This window comes from Notechis scutatus, unplaced genomic scaffold (assembly GCF_049901735.1).
Source record: "Notechis scutatus isolate UNSWTSFEM ecotype Mainland unplaced genomic scaffold, rNotScu1.2 NSCUSCF49, whole genome shotgun sequence".
Classification (NCBI taxonomy): Eukaryota; Metazoa; Chordata; class Lepidosauria; order Squamata; family Elapidae; genus Notechis; species Notechis scutatus.
Genome location: NW_028263159.1, coordinates 57,503 through 73,693, shown reverse-complemented (window position 1 = coordinate 73,693; position 16,191 = coordinate 57,503). Strand labels below are relative to the sequence as shown.

Sequence of the window (16,191 nt, the reverse complement as noted above, 5' to 3'; positions counted from 1 at the left end):
ATCAGTCTTTCTTGATTTCCTGATAAAACCTCCTTTGCAGAAAGAATTCAGCAGAACAGCTGTCTGGGATTTCAGTTTGGGATTGTATGTACTTCACAGCAAAAAAAAGGAAATAAAAAAATGAAGTGTGTAAAGAAATTATCACTGTATATTTTTTCTCTTTCATCAACCAGAGAAATAAAATAGCCGTTTTCAGGCTCTTTAATTTTCCACTCTACAATTTGTACCTAAAGCATTTCTCTGCTCCTCCTCCAAGCCTGTCTCGTCTGTGAAGGGCTGGAGAAGATGTCCAGAGAAAGGGGACCTTGGGACTCTTCCCAGGAGGAGGTTGCAGGGATCCTGTCTCAAGGCAGCTGCATCATTGACCAGGTCACAAACCTCCAATGCTGCATAATGTTCATCCAGGTCCAAGAAGGGGCTGAATAAGTGGGGGGGACTGTTAGGGATATATCCTAGCAGAATGTGCACGGTAGTCAGGCAGGCAGGCAAATATGTGAGATAAATGTTTTTGTAGCTTACTCTCAGTAAAACAGATACACTGTGCCAGTTAAATAGTTTATTCAAGTAAGAGTTTTAGCATAGTCAAACAGTCCATATATCATTCACTAGTTCAGTCCATTCGGGGATTGTTCGGTTGCAAAGTCCAGTGTCGAAAAGAGGTTAGTAAACTTACAAATATCAGTCCAGTAATATATCTCCTCGCAGTAGTGATATAAAGAAGTCAAACCTCCTTTCTTCCTTCGATGTTCAAAAACTCAGCAGCAGGGAACACGCAGTTAGCAAACCATCAATCCAGCATAGTCAGTGATCCAGCAGGTTCTCTTGCTCCCTCTTATGGCGGTTTTACAACCGCACCCAAAATTACATGCTTTGCAGTTTAAAATGACACACACTTAAACTTACTATCATAGTTTATATATATTATTTTATCCAAACTACGTTAGGTAACCTTGTTATTCGTAACATACTCCCCTTTTGGGTAATATAATAATATATATATCTATTTACAACCTTAACCCATATTCATCACAACTTTCTTTGTGTTTGACTGAACCTTGGGCTTTCGTAAATTGATCAGCAATATTTTCTTCAGTCATACAATATTCCAGTCTTATCAAACCATTTTTTACAGATTGCCTTACATTCAGATATCTAAAATCTGTATGCTTAGATCTCGTTTTCACAGCAATATTTGTAGCCAACCATATGGCTGCTTGATTGTCCTCATAAACTACAATAGAATTATTAACAGTTATTCCCATATCCAATAACAACTGTTTATACAGAATTAAATCAGTACATAATAAAGATAGACATGAAAATTCTGCTTCCATTGTGGACATACTTCTGTGTTGCTGTCTAATTGACCTCCAACCAATCAGTGTTTTTCCTAACAGTATAGCCGTACCTGAAGTTGATTTCCTAGTGTTTATGTCTGTTGCAAAACTTGCATCAGCATATGCACTTAAAATCAGATCATCTTTTGGCTCCAAATACAATGCATAGTGCATTGTCCTTTTAAGATATCTTAAGATACGCTTTGTCGCTTGCCAGTGTCGTTCAGTGGGTTCAGCATTGAATCTCGCCAATTGATTAACGCTATAGGCAATATCTGGCCTTGACCAATTACTAATGTATGATAAACTACCAATTAGCGATTGATAGATAGTCTTATCGAATTTTGGACTTTGAGCATCAGTGTGGTCAAATTCCTGACTCATTGGAGTTTTTGCCGGTTTACAAAGTTCCATCTTGTATGTTTTTAGCAATTGATAAATCTTATCCTCTTGAGATATCTTATAGCCACCTTTGGTTTTATTTATTGTTAATCCTAGATACTGTCTTATCTCTCCTAATTGCTTTAATTTTATCCTCTTACCTAATAATGATATTATTTCAGTAGCTTCATTATTAGTCTTTTTAATTAAAGCAATATCTGTAAACAACAATAATAATGACACTGTTCCATTTCTCTCTCTTTTAAATACACATGGATCAGCTAAACCTGCTTTAAACCCTATGTTGTTTAACTCTTTAACAATATATTGGTTCCATTCATAACCAGATTGCTTTAATCCATAGAGACTCTTTTTAAGTTTCCAACAGTCATTATTAGTTTTAATATCCTTAATACCTACTGGTTTCCTTAAATATATAGTGTGCTGCAATGGTGCATGCAGATAGGCAGTTTCTACATCTAAGTGATTTATAATATAATTCTTCTTAGTTGCCCACACTAAAGCTGCTCTCAAGGTTGTTGCCTTTAAACTCGGTGCAAATAATTCATCATAATCACATGCAGTTTGATTAAATCCTTGAGCTACCAACCTAGCCTTATGGGTAACAGTCCCATTTTTACCTGTTTTTAATTTAAATATCCATTTACAGCCAATGGACTTTTCTCCTGGAGGTAATTTGGCATTTTCATAAACTTTGATTTCCTTTAATGAATTTAATTCTTTCTCCATTGCTCTTTGCCAATTTTCCTGTTCCTTTGCAGGATACATCCTAAGTTCTTCAACAGTAGTTGGAACTTTACTAACTTGGCAAACTACACTTGCTTGGTACCTGTCAGGTGGTCTGGTTACACGTGTAGACCGTCTAGGTATTACAGGGCTTACAGGTGGACTTTCATGTACTACCTGTTCCTGGTTATCTATTTCTTCCTCTTCTGGTATTTCTTCCTGTTCTGGTCCTATATGCTCTTCATGTACTTCCTCTTTAATTGTGCTCTTCTTATTACTGATTTGGTCTTTTGGTCTTTTGTAGGTTTCTATGATTACTTCCTTACTTGAATCTTGTTCCAGTTTTTCCCATCCTACATGTTCCAGGAATTGTGCACTAGCACTACAGTAAACTCTAGATGTACCTTTTTCCCAGAATCTGTATGATTTGTGATTAGATTCATAACCTACAAAGAATAACCTTTTAGCCCTATGCTGCCCCTTTCTTTCTCAGTTGTGTAGGGATATGCACCCATGCTGGTGCTCCAAATGTATGCATGTAGCTTAGGTCAGGTTTTCTGCCATGCCACTGTGTGAATGGTAATTCACCTGTTGTTGAGTTAACAACATTATTCAATATATGATTACCACACATTATTGCTTCTCCCCACAAATTCTCAGGTAATCCTGAATCTGACAGCATACTACGAGCCATTGCTTGTAATGTTTGGTCTCGTCTCTCAATAAAGGCATTATGTTGTGGCCTATATGGTGCAGACTTTTTATGTTCAACACCTGCCATCTTCAGTTTATTTTGGAATTTATTGTTTATAAATTCCGTACCATTATCAGTGATAAGAGTTACTAATTTCCTTTTAGTTTTTCTCTCTGCAAATTTTAGCCAATTAAATAAATTTTGATATGTTTCCGTTTTGCTTTTCATTAGATAACATAAACCATATCTGGAATAATGGTCCATTATACTTAGTATGTACCGAGCACCTCCCACACTTGGTTTTTTAGGACCTATAATATCAGCAAATACTACCTCTAGAGGCTCTTTGGTTTTAAATCCATTAACTCTATTTGCTGGATTTACCTTGCTTTTCTCTTGACTACAAGAATTGCAGTGCAAATACTTACTTCAAGGTTTCAATTTTATACCCTTAGATAGTTCTACTGTTTGTTTAAGCATTTTAAAATTTATATGCCCCAAACGTCTGTGTAACAAATGTATGCACTCATTATGAGGTTTAACATTATTATATACTGTGTTAGCTATCTCTAATTGCTTATCATTTAACACATACAATTCACCTTTTAAAGTTGCAGTCACTTTTTTACCTTCTTTTTCAATTATGCAATTGTCTCCCTTAAAGGTAATTACATAACCTAGTTTAACCAAAACTCTAACCGAAAGCAAATTAAACTTAAGCTGTGTTACATATAACATTTTTACATTTTCTTTTATGAAAGAACAATATGCTATACCTTCACTTTTAGCCTTAAGTTTCCATCCATTAGCTAACGATATCTGCTGTGAACTCGTGGACATCTTAACAAATTTCTTTTTATCTTTCGTTATGCAGTGCGATGCTCCACTATCTAACACCCATAAATTATTATTCACAGTTTCGTTGCTATACATGGCTAACTCTAAGCATTTTTTATCCCTTTGATGCATTTTAGCATTCTGGCTGGCTTTTTGACTTTTTGCTTTCTTGCAGAATCTAGCTAAATGTCCTTTTCCTCCACAATTAAAACATTTTCTAATTGTATATGCTGACGAAGATATTTTTTCTTCTTCACATTGTGGTTGTTCCCTTCTGAGTTGATCCCTTTCAAGTCTTCTCCTGGCTTCTTCAATTAATCTGCCAGTAATGTCAGTTAATGTAAAGTTATCTTTTGGCACAACTTCAAATGAAGTTACGTAGTCATCAAAACTCTCGTCCAAAGAAGATAATATAATATAAACTTGGTGTAATTCAGAGAAGATAAGTTCCTTTTCATGCAGTTCTTGAAAAATTCTCTTCATAGAGTTTATATGATTTAGCATGTCTCCATTCTTTTGAAGATGTGTTCTGAACAGTTTCCCTGTAAGATTTATATGTGCTCCTACACTGTCCCGAACATAAATCTTCTTTAAATTCTCCCAACATTTCGCAGCTGTTTCTTCTCCATGAATATGTACAAGCTTCTGGTCAGAGAGTGTCAGTCCTATTATACAGAGAGCTTGCTCGTTCTTCAATTGATATTCTTGTATCTTCTGGGCATCATCCTCATTCTCCGGATCCCATGCATCTACCTCTGGTGGGTTTTGAATTATATTCCACAAACCTTCTCTTCGTAGAAGTAGGCTGCATGTCATAGACCATGAAACATAGTTTGTTCCATCCAGTATGGATATGAGAGACAAACTTTGTAAATTGACTTGTGCCATCTTTTTCTGGATATTAAACTATAATTAATAAAGCACAGCTGTCTGTTTACAGTATTGTGTTGCTACACAAACTCTCACTTTAAATAAGCCTGTTATATCCTTGTTAGTCTGACTGTGCACCTGGGCCCATAACCAGTGTTAGGGATATACACCCTAGCAGAACGTGCAACGGCAGTCTAGCAGACAGGCAGGTATGTGTGAGATAAAAACGTTGTTGTAGCTTACACTCAGTAAGACAGATACACTGTGCAAGTTAAATAGTTTTTATTCCAGCAAGAGTTATAGCATAGTCAAAAAAGTCCATATATCATACACTAAGTTCAGTCCATCCGGGGTTAATCAGTTTGCAAAGTCCACTGTCGAAAAAGAGGTCAGTAAACTTACAATCAATCAGTCCAGTGATATATCTCTTTTGCAGTCAGAGTTATGAAGAAAAATCAAACCCCTTTTCTTCTCTCAGCAAACACGCAGTTATCACCATCAATTCATCATTGTCAGCAATCCAGTATAAGCCAGGGAAACAGTGAGCTCTCTTGCTCCCTCTTATGGTAATTTTACAACCGCACCCAAAAACTTGGTTTACAGTTTAAAGTGATACATACACTTAAACTCACTAACATAGTTTATATATGTTAGGTATAACATTGATACCAAATATGGTTTGGGTGAATAAATATATAAAACTTAGATATCATGGTTTAAGTGCTTATCACTTTAAGCACAATGCTGCAGGCAATTAGCCGATTAAGGGTGCGGTTAGAAGTTACAATATAAGGAAGCATTAGAAGCTGGAAAACTTACTGCGACTAACTGTGTGCTACTGTGTCTTACTGTGTGCTACTGTGTATTACTGTAACTGTGCCTGTGACTGTAACTGTGATTAACTGTGAGTACTGTTTGTACTGTGCCTGTGACTGAGATGATCCTGTCTGCTACTGTTTGCTGATTTACTGCGGAATTCAACTGTTCTTCTGTTTGAGCGTCTTGCTGAATATCCAGCGATTGTTCCTCTGGAGAGAGGCACCGGAGGAGGAGAAGATATCTTTATCGGCTGATAAAGATATTGTAAGGACTCTTAACTTGGACTGTAATAGTGAGTCTTACTGGATGGAAATATAGTGAATGACTAATGGACTGAATGACAATGTTTTAAAGTCTAAATGGATTAAAAACTATTTAAACTACAAACAGTGTTTGTGTTCAGTGTGTGTATACTCTGGGGCCCTTCCGCTCTCGTTTGGCTGCCTGGCTTGACTACTGCTGCAATACTCTGCTAGGGGTTAATCCCCAAACACTAACATTGGTTATGGGCCCAGCAGCATAGTCTAACTAACCAGGATATAGCAGAGAGAGTTGGTGTGAGTTGCACATTACTGTAAAAACAAACTGTTTTAATTAGTTTAAAATAGTCAAATATCTGAAGAGTAATGGCACAAGTAAATTTGTCACAACTGTCCATGATATCCAGGCTGGATGGAACAAACTATGTTTCATGGTCAATGAAATGTAGTTTACTTCTACGTAAAGAAGGTTTGTGGGACATTATAGCAAACCCACCAGATGTGAGTAGCTGGGATCCTGCTGATGATGATGATAACGAAAAGTTACAAGACTTTAAACTGAAGAATGAGCAGGCTTTATGCATCATAGGACTGACTCTCCGTGATCAGCAGCTTGTCCATATTCGTGGAGAAGAAAATGCTGCAAACTGCTGGGAGAACCTCAGGAAGATTTATGTTCGGGACAGTGTAGGAGCACATATAAATCTTACACGGAAGCTTTTTCGAACGCATCTTCAGAGGAATGGAGATATGTTAGTTCATTTAAACTGTATGAAGAGCATTTTTCAAGAATTGCAAGAAAAAGAGCTTATATTTAATGAACTGCAACAAGTATACATAATATTATCTTCATTAGATCAAAGCTATGATGACTATGTGACTTCGTTGGAAGTATTGCCTAAGGATAGCCTCTCATTAACCGAGATTACAGGCAGGCTACTAGAAGAAGCCAGAAGAAGGCGTGAGCGTGACGAGCTGAGAGAAGATAAGAAAGAAGAGAAATTATCTTCAAAGCTTGAAAGAAACCAGCTTAGCAAAGTAAAGCACCCGGAAGAAGAGAATTTATCTTCGACGGCATACACAATTAAAAAGTGTTTTAATTGTGGAGGCAGAGGACATTTGGCAAGATTTTGCAAAAAGAGAAAAAGCCAGAATATAAAAAAGCCAAAGAAAACATTTGAACTAGCCACGTTTAGCAACTCTGATGTGAAGAATTATATATGGGTGGTTGACAGTGGTGCATCCCACTGCATCACAAGAGATAAGACAAAATTTATCAAAATGTCTAAAAGCTCTCAACATATATCTCTTGCTAACGGCTGGAATCTTAAAGCGAAAGGTGAAGGTCTTGCACATTGTCCGTGCATAAACCAGGATATAAAAATGTTGTATGTACCGCAACTAAAGTTTAATTTGCTTTCTGTAAGGGTATTAGATAAATTAGGTTATGTAATTACTTTTAAGGATAATAATTGCATAATTGAAAAAGATAACAAAAGGGTAACTGCAGCTTTAAATGGAACATTATATGTCTTAGATAATAGTAAGAAAGGGGAGGCACAGACTGTATTTAATAATATAAAGCCTCATAATGAATGTATCCATTTATTGCATAGGCGTTTGGGGCATGTAAATTTTAAAATGCTAAAATGTACAGTAGGGTTATCTGATGGAATAAGTTTAAAACCTTGTGATAAATATTTGCGTTGTAATGTTTGCTGTGAAGCTAAGAGCAAAGTATTGCCTGCAAATAGGCTAAATGGTTTCAAAACAAAAGAACCTTTAGAAGTGGTATTTGCAGACATCATAAGTCCAAAGAAACCCAGTATGGGGGGTGCTAAATATATACTGAGCATTATGGACCATTATTCTAGATATGGGTTTTGCTATTTAATGAAAAGCAAAACTGAAACATATCAACATTTTTTCAATTGGCTAAAATTTGCTGAAAGAAAGTCTAAACGACAACTGATAACCCTGGTGACAGATAACGGTACGGAATTTATTAATAACAAATTCCAGAACAGACTTAAGGTAGCTGGAATAGAGCATAAGAAGTCTGTTCCATACAGGCCAGAACATAACGCTTTTATTGAAAGAAGAGGGCAAACACTACAGGCAATGGTTAGAACAATGTTAAATGATTCTGGGTTACCTGATTCTTTGTGGGGGGAGGCTACAATGTGTGCTAATAACATATTGAACAACGTTGTTAATACAACAACAGGTGAAATACCATTCACCAGGTGGCATGGCAGGAAACCTGACCTAAGTTACCTGCACACATTTGGTGCACCAGCATGGGTGCATATTCCTGCACAACTCAGAAAAAAAGGGCAACATAGAGCTAAAAGATTTTTCTTCGTTGGTTATCAGGCAAACCATAGGGCATATAGATTTTGGGAGAAAGGCACATCTAAAGTGTTATGTAGTGCTAGTGCCCAATTTCTAGAACATGAAGGATGGGAGAAATTAGAACAGGATGCCAATAAAGATGTAATTATTGAATCCTATAGAAATCCCATTAGTTATCCCTGTAACTTTAAAAATAAAGTAAAGAGACAAATACAGGATGAAATAGTGCCCATAAAGGAAGAAACAGATTCAATAGCTGAACAGGATGAGGAAGATGAACAGGTTGTAGTTCAACAAAGTCCTCCTGTAAGCCCTGTAATTCCCAGAAGAACTACACGTGTATCTAGACCGCCTGATAGGTACCAGGCTAACACAGTGTGCCAGATTAATCAAGTTCCTAATTCTGTTGAAGAAATTAAAAAGTATCCTACTAAGGAAAAAGAAAGTTGCTATGCAGCAATGAATAAGGAACTGAATTCATTAAGAGATATGAAAGTGTATGAGAATGCCAAATTACCTGTAGGTAAGAAATCCATTGGCTGCAAATGGATTTTTAAGGTAAAAACAGATAAAAATGGTAATTTAATCCATAAGGCAAGGTTAGTAGCCCAAGGTTTTAGGCAGAATGCCAATGACTACGATGAGCTGTTTGCACCTAGTCTTAAGGCAGCAACCTTAAGGGCAGCTTTAGTGTGGGCAGCTAGTAAAAACTATATAGTTAACCATCTAGATGTGGAAACTGCTTACTTGCACGCCCCATTAAAACATATTATTTATATGAAAAAACCTGTTGGTATTAAAAGTGAAAATAAGGATAATAATGATTGTTGGTTGTTAAAGAAAAGCCTCTATGGTCTTAAACAATCAGGCTATGAATGGAACCAGTATATTGTAAAGGAACTAGACAATATAGGATTTAAAACTGGTTTAGCTGATCCATGTCTGTTTAAGAGGGAGACAAATGGGAAAATATCATTATTATTATTGTTCACAGATGACATTGCATTGATTACTGAAACTAATGATGAAGCAAATAAAATAATAGCATCATTAGGAAAGAGAATAAAGATCAAGCAATTAGGGGAGATAAAGAAATATCTCGGTTTGAATATAAAGAAAACACGGAAAGGTTTTAAGATATCTCAGGAAGATAAGATAAGCAAATTGCTAAAAGATTACAAGATGGAGCTTTGTAAGCCGGCTAAGACTCCAATGAGTCAGGAGTTTAGCAACACTGATGAACAAAGCCCGGAGTTTGATAAGGTGATTTATCAATCTTTAATAGGTAGTTTGTCTTATATTAGCAATTGGTCTAGACCAGATATTTCGTACTGTGTGAATCAGTTGGCTAGATTCAATTCTGCACCATGTGAAAGACACTGGATTGCAGCTAAGAGGATATTAAGATATCTTAAAAAGACAATGAATTATTCATTGTATTTAGAACCAAAGGGTGATTTAATTCTGAGTGCTTATGCAGATGCTAGCTTTGCATCAGAAAGAGACACTAGAAAGTCGACTTCAGGAGCAGCCATAATGCTGGGTAAGACATTAATAGGCTGGAAGTCAATAAGACAACAGCATATAAGTTTGTCTACTATGGAGGCAGAATTCTCCTGTTTATCTCTGTTATGTACAGAATTAATAATGTATAAACAAATGTTAATTGATATAGGTATAACTGTGGATTATCCTATAATTATACATGAAGATAATCAGGCAGCAATTCAAATGGCCACAAATATTGCAGTAAAAACAAGGAGCAAACATACAGATCTAAGATACCTAAACGTGAGACAATCTGTAAGAAGTAAGATGATTCAGCTAGAGTATTGTATGTCGGAGGACAATTTAGCTGATAATTTCACTAAAGCCCAAGGTGCCAGTAAGCACCAGGAGAGTTGTCAAACTATGGGGTTAGATTGTAAAGGTATTATATATTTATTTCACCCAAAAGGGGAGTATGTTAGGTATAACATTGATACCAAATATGGTTTGGGTGAATAAATATATAAAACTTAGATATCATGGTTTAAGTGCTTATCACTTTAAGCACAATGCTGCAGGCAATTAGCCGATTAAGGGTGCGGTTAGAAGTTACAATATAAGGAAGCATTAGAAGCTGGAAAACTTACTGCGACTAACTGTGTGCTATTGTGTCTTACTGTGTGCTACTGTGTATTACTGTAACTGTGCCTGTGACTGTAACTGTGATTAACTGTGAGTACTGTTTGTACTGTGCCTGTGACTGAGATGATCCTGTCTGCTACTGTTTGCTGATTTACTGCGGAATTCAACTGTTCTACTGTTTGAGCGTCTTGCTGAATATCCAGCGATTGTTCCTCTGGAGAGAGGCACCAGAGGAGGAGAAGATATCTTTATCGGCTGATAAAGATATTGTAAGGACTCTTAACTTGGACTGTAATAGTGAGTCTTACTGGATGGAAATATAGTGAATGACTAATGGACTGAATGACAATGCTTTAAAGTCTAAATGGATTAAAAACTATTTAAACTACAAACAGTGTTTGTGTTCAGTGTGTGTATACTCTGGGGCCCTTCCGCTCTCGTTTGGCTGCCTGGCTTAACTACTGCTGCAATACTCTGCTAGGGGTTAATCCCCAAACACTAACAATATATATTATTTTTATCCAAACTAAGTTAGGTAACCAATGTTATCCCTAACATCTTCCTTCACAGTCTTTTTGCTCTTCTGTTTAGATAAGAAATGGGGCATTTTGGAAATAAACCAGAAATCAGTGCAGCTTCAAAGTGTTTTTTAATTCATACTTTCATGACAATGCGCTGGATGGATCCAGTTCCATCAGGCCTTCCTTTCCTCTGGTGTCACCCACCTTTCTGAGTGGAGAAGGTCCCCTCCGGACAAGGAATGCAGTCGTAGCAGCAAACTGGCTCTCCTTCTCGAGCCCTCTTGACAAATCCAGGATGACAACTTTCCACACATTCAGATTGAGGAAAGGACTGAGCAGAAAAGAAATAAGATTGCAAAGGAAATATGTGGAAAATGGAGGTAAAAATGGATATTAGACAAGTTACTAGCCTCTGGTCTTCACTTAAGTAAGCAAAATCTCTCACTATTTCCAAATGGTTAGAGATATAACTTCTGGAAGATTCTTCCATTAGTTCCTCTCTTTTGCTTTTGGCATCTCACATTGCCAAAAAAAAAAAAAAAAAAGGACTTTATTAAATAGAAAAGTCTGGAGAGATGGAACCAGGGGTCAGATTCTACTGGTTCTGTCCAGTTCTATCGAACCAGTGGTTATGATTCTGCGCAGTTCAGAGAACCAGCAAATTGCACCACTGACTGGCCCTGCCCCTCTCTGCCCGCCCCTCCCCTCCGCTCCCAGTCAGTCCTTATCGTGCATGCGTGGCATGGCCTGCAGCCTGTTTTTGCCCACTTGCCAGTCCAGCCATTGCTGCATGCCTTCCGCTGTGGCCCTGCCTGATCTCCCTGGGTGAGTGAGGCTCTGCAAGCTCTGCGGCCCAGTCACCTACCTGCCACTTCCGGTCACTTTTACCCCCCCACCCCACTTGCCTTTTGCTGCCACCACCCGCCGCCCTCACCCCCAGCAGGTAAGGCCCAGTATCTGTGGTGAATCCAGGCGGGGGGCGAGATGCAGACTGGTGGGGACCCGAGCTATATTTCGCTGTACTGGAAGACATGTGGAGAGGCTCGTGTCCTCCTACTGCTGGGAGAGCAAGAGAGTCTTTCACGGCACAGCTCCGGGTGGCAGAGATAAACTGGATTCAAGCGGGCTGCTTCTCTGCCACCCAGAGCCACTCATTTCCCTATTGGAGGGGAAGTAGCAAACTTTTTGCTGTGGCGGGAAAGACTCTCTTGCTTTCCCAGCAGCAGGAGAACATGAGCCTCTCCACATGTCCTCCGGTACAGTGAAATTTAGCTGGGATTCACCGCAGGTGCTGGGCCTTACCTGCTGGGGGTTAGGGGTCCAGGTGGCAGCGGCAAAAGGCAAGTGGGGTGGGGGGTAAAGGTGACCAGCAGCCCAGTCGTACCCATGTTGGCAACAGGTGTCGTCATTCCGAAGTTGAGGGAGAATTTGGGGAAAGAGATGGAGAGTCCTGCAGTGGCCGGCACAGGAGCGCCGTTGAGAAGCGGGGAAGTGGCCTTCTGGTGGTCCAACCTGGTGTTCAGGCTGGAGGCGACCCACAGGAAGTCAGAGCAGTGAGGGAAAAGGGAACTGCCAGGGGGAGCTACCCTCTCTGTGCCGAATTGAGACCATTTGGGGTAGTCCTAGGAATTAGGTGAGTCGAGGCGCAGCTCTTTGCCTTCTTAGCTCAGGGAATGGCCTTTTTCTGCAGGAGGAGGACTGTGGATGGGGGAGGTCTACCTGAGTGATTCCTCTGCCATCTTCACCAGATTATTTGGACACTTACAAGCAAGCACAGCTAAAGGCACTGCTGTCACATGTCAGCCCAGACCTCACGCTGCGGCTCCGTAAAGCCAACACCAAAGAAGTGGGCAATCAGGTGAACCTGTGGTGCAATGCTCACTCGGATCTCGGCCGCTCCAGGTCATCCGACCTCAAAGCCCTTTAGGAGCCTCCGTTACGAGGTTTCTACTCGCCTGTGCTTGGTCGCCTCCTCTTCACCTTGATGAAGCGGCTGGCCCTGCCCCTCCCTCGCCTGGCCTAAGAGGGTGAGGTTGACGGCGGGGGATAGTGAAGCAGCCGGGTCCCTATCTTCCTGATTCTCCCTCCAAATCTGTATGTGTGTGTCTCCCTGAAAGCCATGGCATGGCCAAGCCAGCAAGCTCTCCTTGGCGCTCTTCGCTACTTCCTTCATTTCTTCTTTTTGGAATGCAGACTGGCTGAACAATGATCGCCAGGCCGCGGTGGAAGCATCCCTTCAGGCGACCCTTCTCCTCCTCCTCCTCCTCTCATAACCGGACATTGTGGCAGGGCTGGGAGGGTGCATGCACACGGGGAGATGCTCCTCAAGCAAATGCCAAAGCACAGCAAAACCAAGTACGGGGCGGGTGGATGCTCACTTGAGGAGCGAGCATCTCCCCACACAACTGCACCCTCCTGATCCATCCACAGCTGCCGGGTGCAAGAGGAGGAGGAAGAGGAGGAGGAGGAGGAGGGTCACCCGAATGGACGGTTCCACCGCAGTCTGGCAATCGTTGTTTAGCCAGTCTGGATTCGAAAAAGAAGAAATGAAAGAAGTAGCGAAGAGCACTAAGGAGAGCTTGCTGGCTTGGCCATGCCACGGCTTTCAGGGAGACACACACACATTCACAGACACATACACACACAGAGAGGGGGGGAGATAGGGACCCGGCTACCGTCGCCCACCGTCACCCTTACCATCTCGAACTGCTCCATTTTGTGAACCATCTATGCTTGAGTATCTCCTTCAAACTGGTGAGAATCCCACAAGGGCTGGGGAATGTGTCACTAAGAGCTTCAGGTTTGTTTGCTCCTTGTGCCCAAACTAGCAAAGAAAAAAAGGGAATTCTGTTGACCAGGGCCTGAATTCAGATGAATTTGAATCATAATTGGGTGGAGGTTCTTTTGGTCCCATTGGGAGATAAGCTTTGTCCTGCTTGGGGAAAAGTGTCCCCTGAAAGGGCCGGTTCATAGTTGGGGAGGTTCTTAAAGGGAGCAGACCTGGTCAGACTTATCCATGCCTCTCTTTTACACACACACAAACACACACACACACACACACAAAGGGGGGGAAGAGGGGAAGACAGGGAAAGAGGCAGAATGAGAGAGAGATACAGAGAGATACAGAGAGGGGGAAAGAGAGAAAAAGAGAGGGAAAGAGTAAAATAGAGGGAATAAGAGAAGAGGAAGAGAGAGAGAAGAAAGAAGAGAGAAAGAGAAAGAAAAGAGCGAAAGGAAGCAAAAGGAGGAAAATGGATAGACAAAGAAAGGAAGAGATGGAAGGACAGGACAAAGAAAGAAAAAGAAAGAAAGAGATGGAGGGAGGAGAAAGTGAATGAGATATATGGATGGATAGATAAATACATGGGAGGGAGAGAGAAAAAAAGGAGAGGAAGGAAGGACACAAACCCTGGCTTCAGAAGACTCTTTGAAGCAGCACAGCAATCTAGGGCTGGGCTGCAAGGGATCTCGGAGATCATCTAGTCCAACCCACTGCTCCAGCAGGAGATCCTTACAGAATCAAAGAATAGCAGGATCAGAAGGCTGTGTGCGCACGTGTGTTTGTGTGTTTGTGTTTATGGTTGTTAAAACTCCAAAACCAGGTCAAGGAGCTCTGGGGAGATCAGTCATAAATTAGAACACTTGCTAAGTAACTGGCCATTAAGCGAGGACCACTTGTATTTGGTTTGCCAGTCACATGGCCCCCTGGCCATGCCCATCTGGTCACGTGACCATCAAGCCACACCCACAAATTAAGCCACACCCACAAAACTGGTTGTTACAAAATTTGAATCCCACCCCTGGATGGAACTGAGAAAAGATTTCAGCATTAAATGATAACCAGCCAGTTCCTTCTCATGACCCCATTAACACGCATTTCTCCCCTCTTCTTACACCCATAATTTTAAGGTGTGATATCAGAACAATCTTGATAATTTCAGGTGAACTGAAAGCCTTGGAGCTGCTTCCTAGGAGCAGAAGGCCCATTGCTCCATCCCAGGGAGGGTGAAAGGGAGGCATGGAGAGCTCTGGCCAGGTCTGGCCTCCTTAAGAGCCTCCCAGATTACGGACCTGCGCCTTCAGGGGACACTTTTCCCCAAGCAGGACGAGAAGAAGCTTCTTTCCCCCAATGGGATCAAAAGGACCTCCATCCAAAGACGATTCAATCCCATCCGATACAGTCCAAGCCTGGATTCAAGCCCCGGTCAGCAGAATTACCGCCTTCGTTGCTCTTCTGGGCACAAGGAGCAAACAACCAGAAGCTACCAGCGACACATTCCCCAGCCCTTGTGGGATTCTCACCCGTTTGATGGAGTCCCTTAACTGTACGTGGTCCACAAAATGGAACAATACCGATGCCTCCCAAGCAGCCTAAGGGAAAAAATCCAGTTTCTACTGCCCAGATTCAATTCTCGGTGAAGGTCAACCACCTTTGGGGAATAGCATCAGCCCTCTTGAAATGGGACCTCAGGCTTTTTGAAAAATGGAGAGAAGACACCAAACTTTCTCCTACCTTGTTAAGCAACTTTAGCCATGAAAGAGCATCTTTGTCGATATAAAGTCTCTGTCTTACAAAATACGCCACATTCTCTCTCCTGGGATCATCCCTGGGAAGAACGAAGAAGCCCCAAATGGCCAGATCTGCTGCTACCTCTCCATTTGGGTCCTTGTACAATTCAATCTCCGAAATATTGACAAACTCATTCTTCTCCAGGAAAGGATGGAACTGGAATTGGAACGTGCAGCAATTTTAAAAGCAGAAAACTGTTTATTATCCCAGACGCTTTTTCAATATTTAATCTTTCTTCTGTAGTTGTCTAATTTACAGACATGCTTCATTAGGAAAATAGGTGTTACCACTATCTTACAAGTGAACGAAAAAAGTTCACAAAAATGTGTCGATCATATTTTGACAATATAGATTTTGACAAAATATAGTTGAACAACAGAAAAAAGGAGATTTATGAACTCCCTGAAAGCAACAGGTTGGTTATCAAAATATGATCAAGAAGAAAATTGTCAGGGTGATCCTCTCCCAGGAAGCCCAGACAGGAAACCTGAGCTAGGCCCACTTCGCTGTAATGCTGCACTGACAGGATTTGGGGAGCCAGAAAGTACAAATCTCCCACCGACCCGTTTTTTATGCAGCTGTAGGTTTCCTCCTCTTATCTGCTTCCTCCCCAGGCAGAATCTCTCCTCCACCCCCCAAAAGTCATTCCCTCCTATCACTGCCCTTTCTA

At 40.7% G+C, this 16,191-nt stretch overlaps 2 protein-coding genes across 32 annotated transcripts in view; one reads left to right on the top strand and one right to left on the bottom strand.

Annotated features, from left to right (window-relative positions):
* Positions 1-16,191, top strand: part of LOC148128490 (vomeronasal type-2 receptor 26-like) — a 154,260-nt gene that overhangs the window by 94,841 nt on the left and 43,228 nt on the right. The gene's annotated exons all lie outside the window — the stretch shown is intronic.
* LOC148128491 (vomeronasal type-2 receptor 26-like) overlaps positions 1-16,191 on the bottom strand; it is a 159,016-nt gene that overhangs the window by 99,811 nt on the left and 43,014 nt on the right. For 28 of the 31 annotated variants that reach the window (XR_015746357.1, XM_087948929.1, XM_087948938.1 and 25 more), the window contains 2 exons: positions 15,465-15,677; positions 11,156-11,282 (listed from right to left, as the gene is read on the bottom strand). The exons of 2 other annotated variants lie outside the window; for them this stretch is intronic. Coding sequence is in view for 27 of the 29 variants with exons in the window: in XM_087948929.1 (XP_087805055.1) it covers positions 11,156-11,282; positions 15,465-15,677 (340 nt within the window). In the remaining 2 variants the exon portion in view is untranslated. Of the gene's footprint in view, positions 1-11,033; positions 11,283-15,464; positions 15,678-16,191 lie in introns of those variants that run through there. One more of the 31 variants, XR_015746360.1, reaches the window with a different exon arrangement.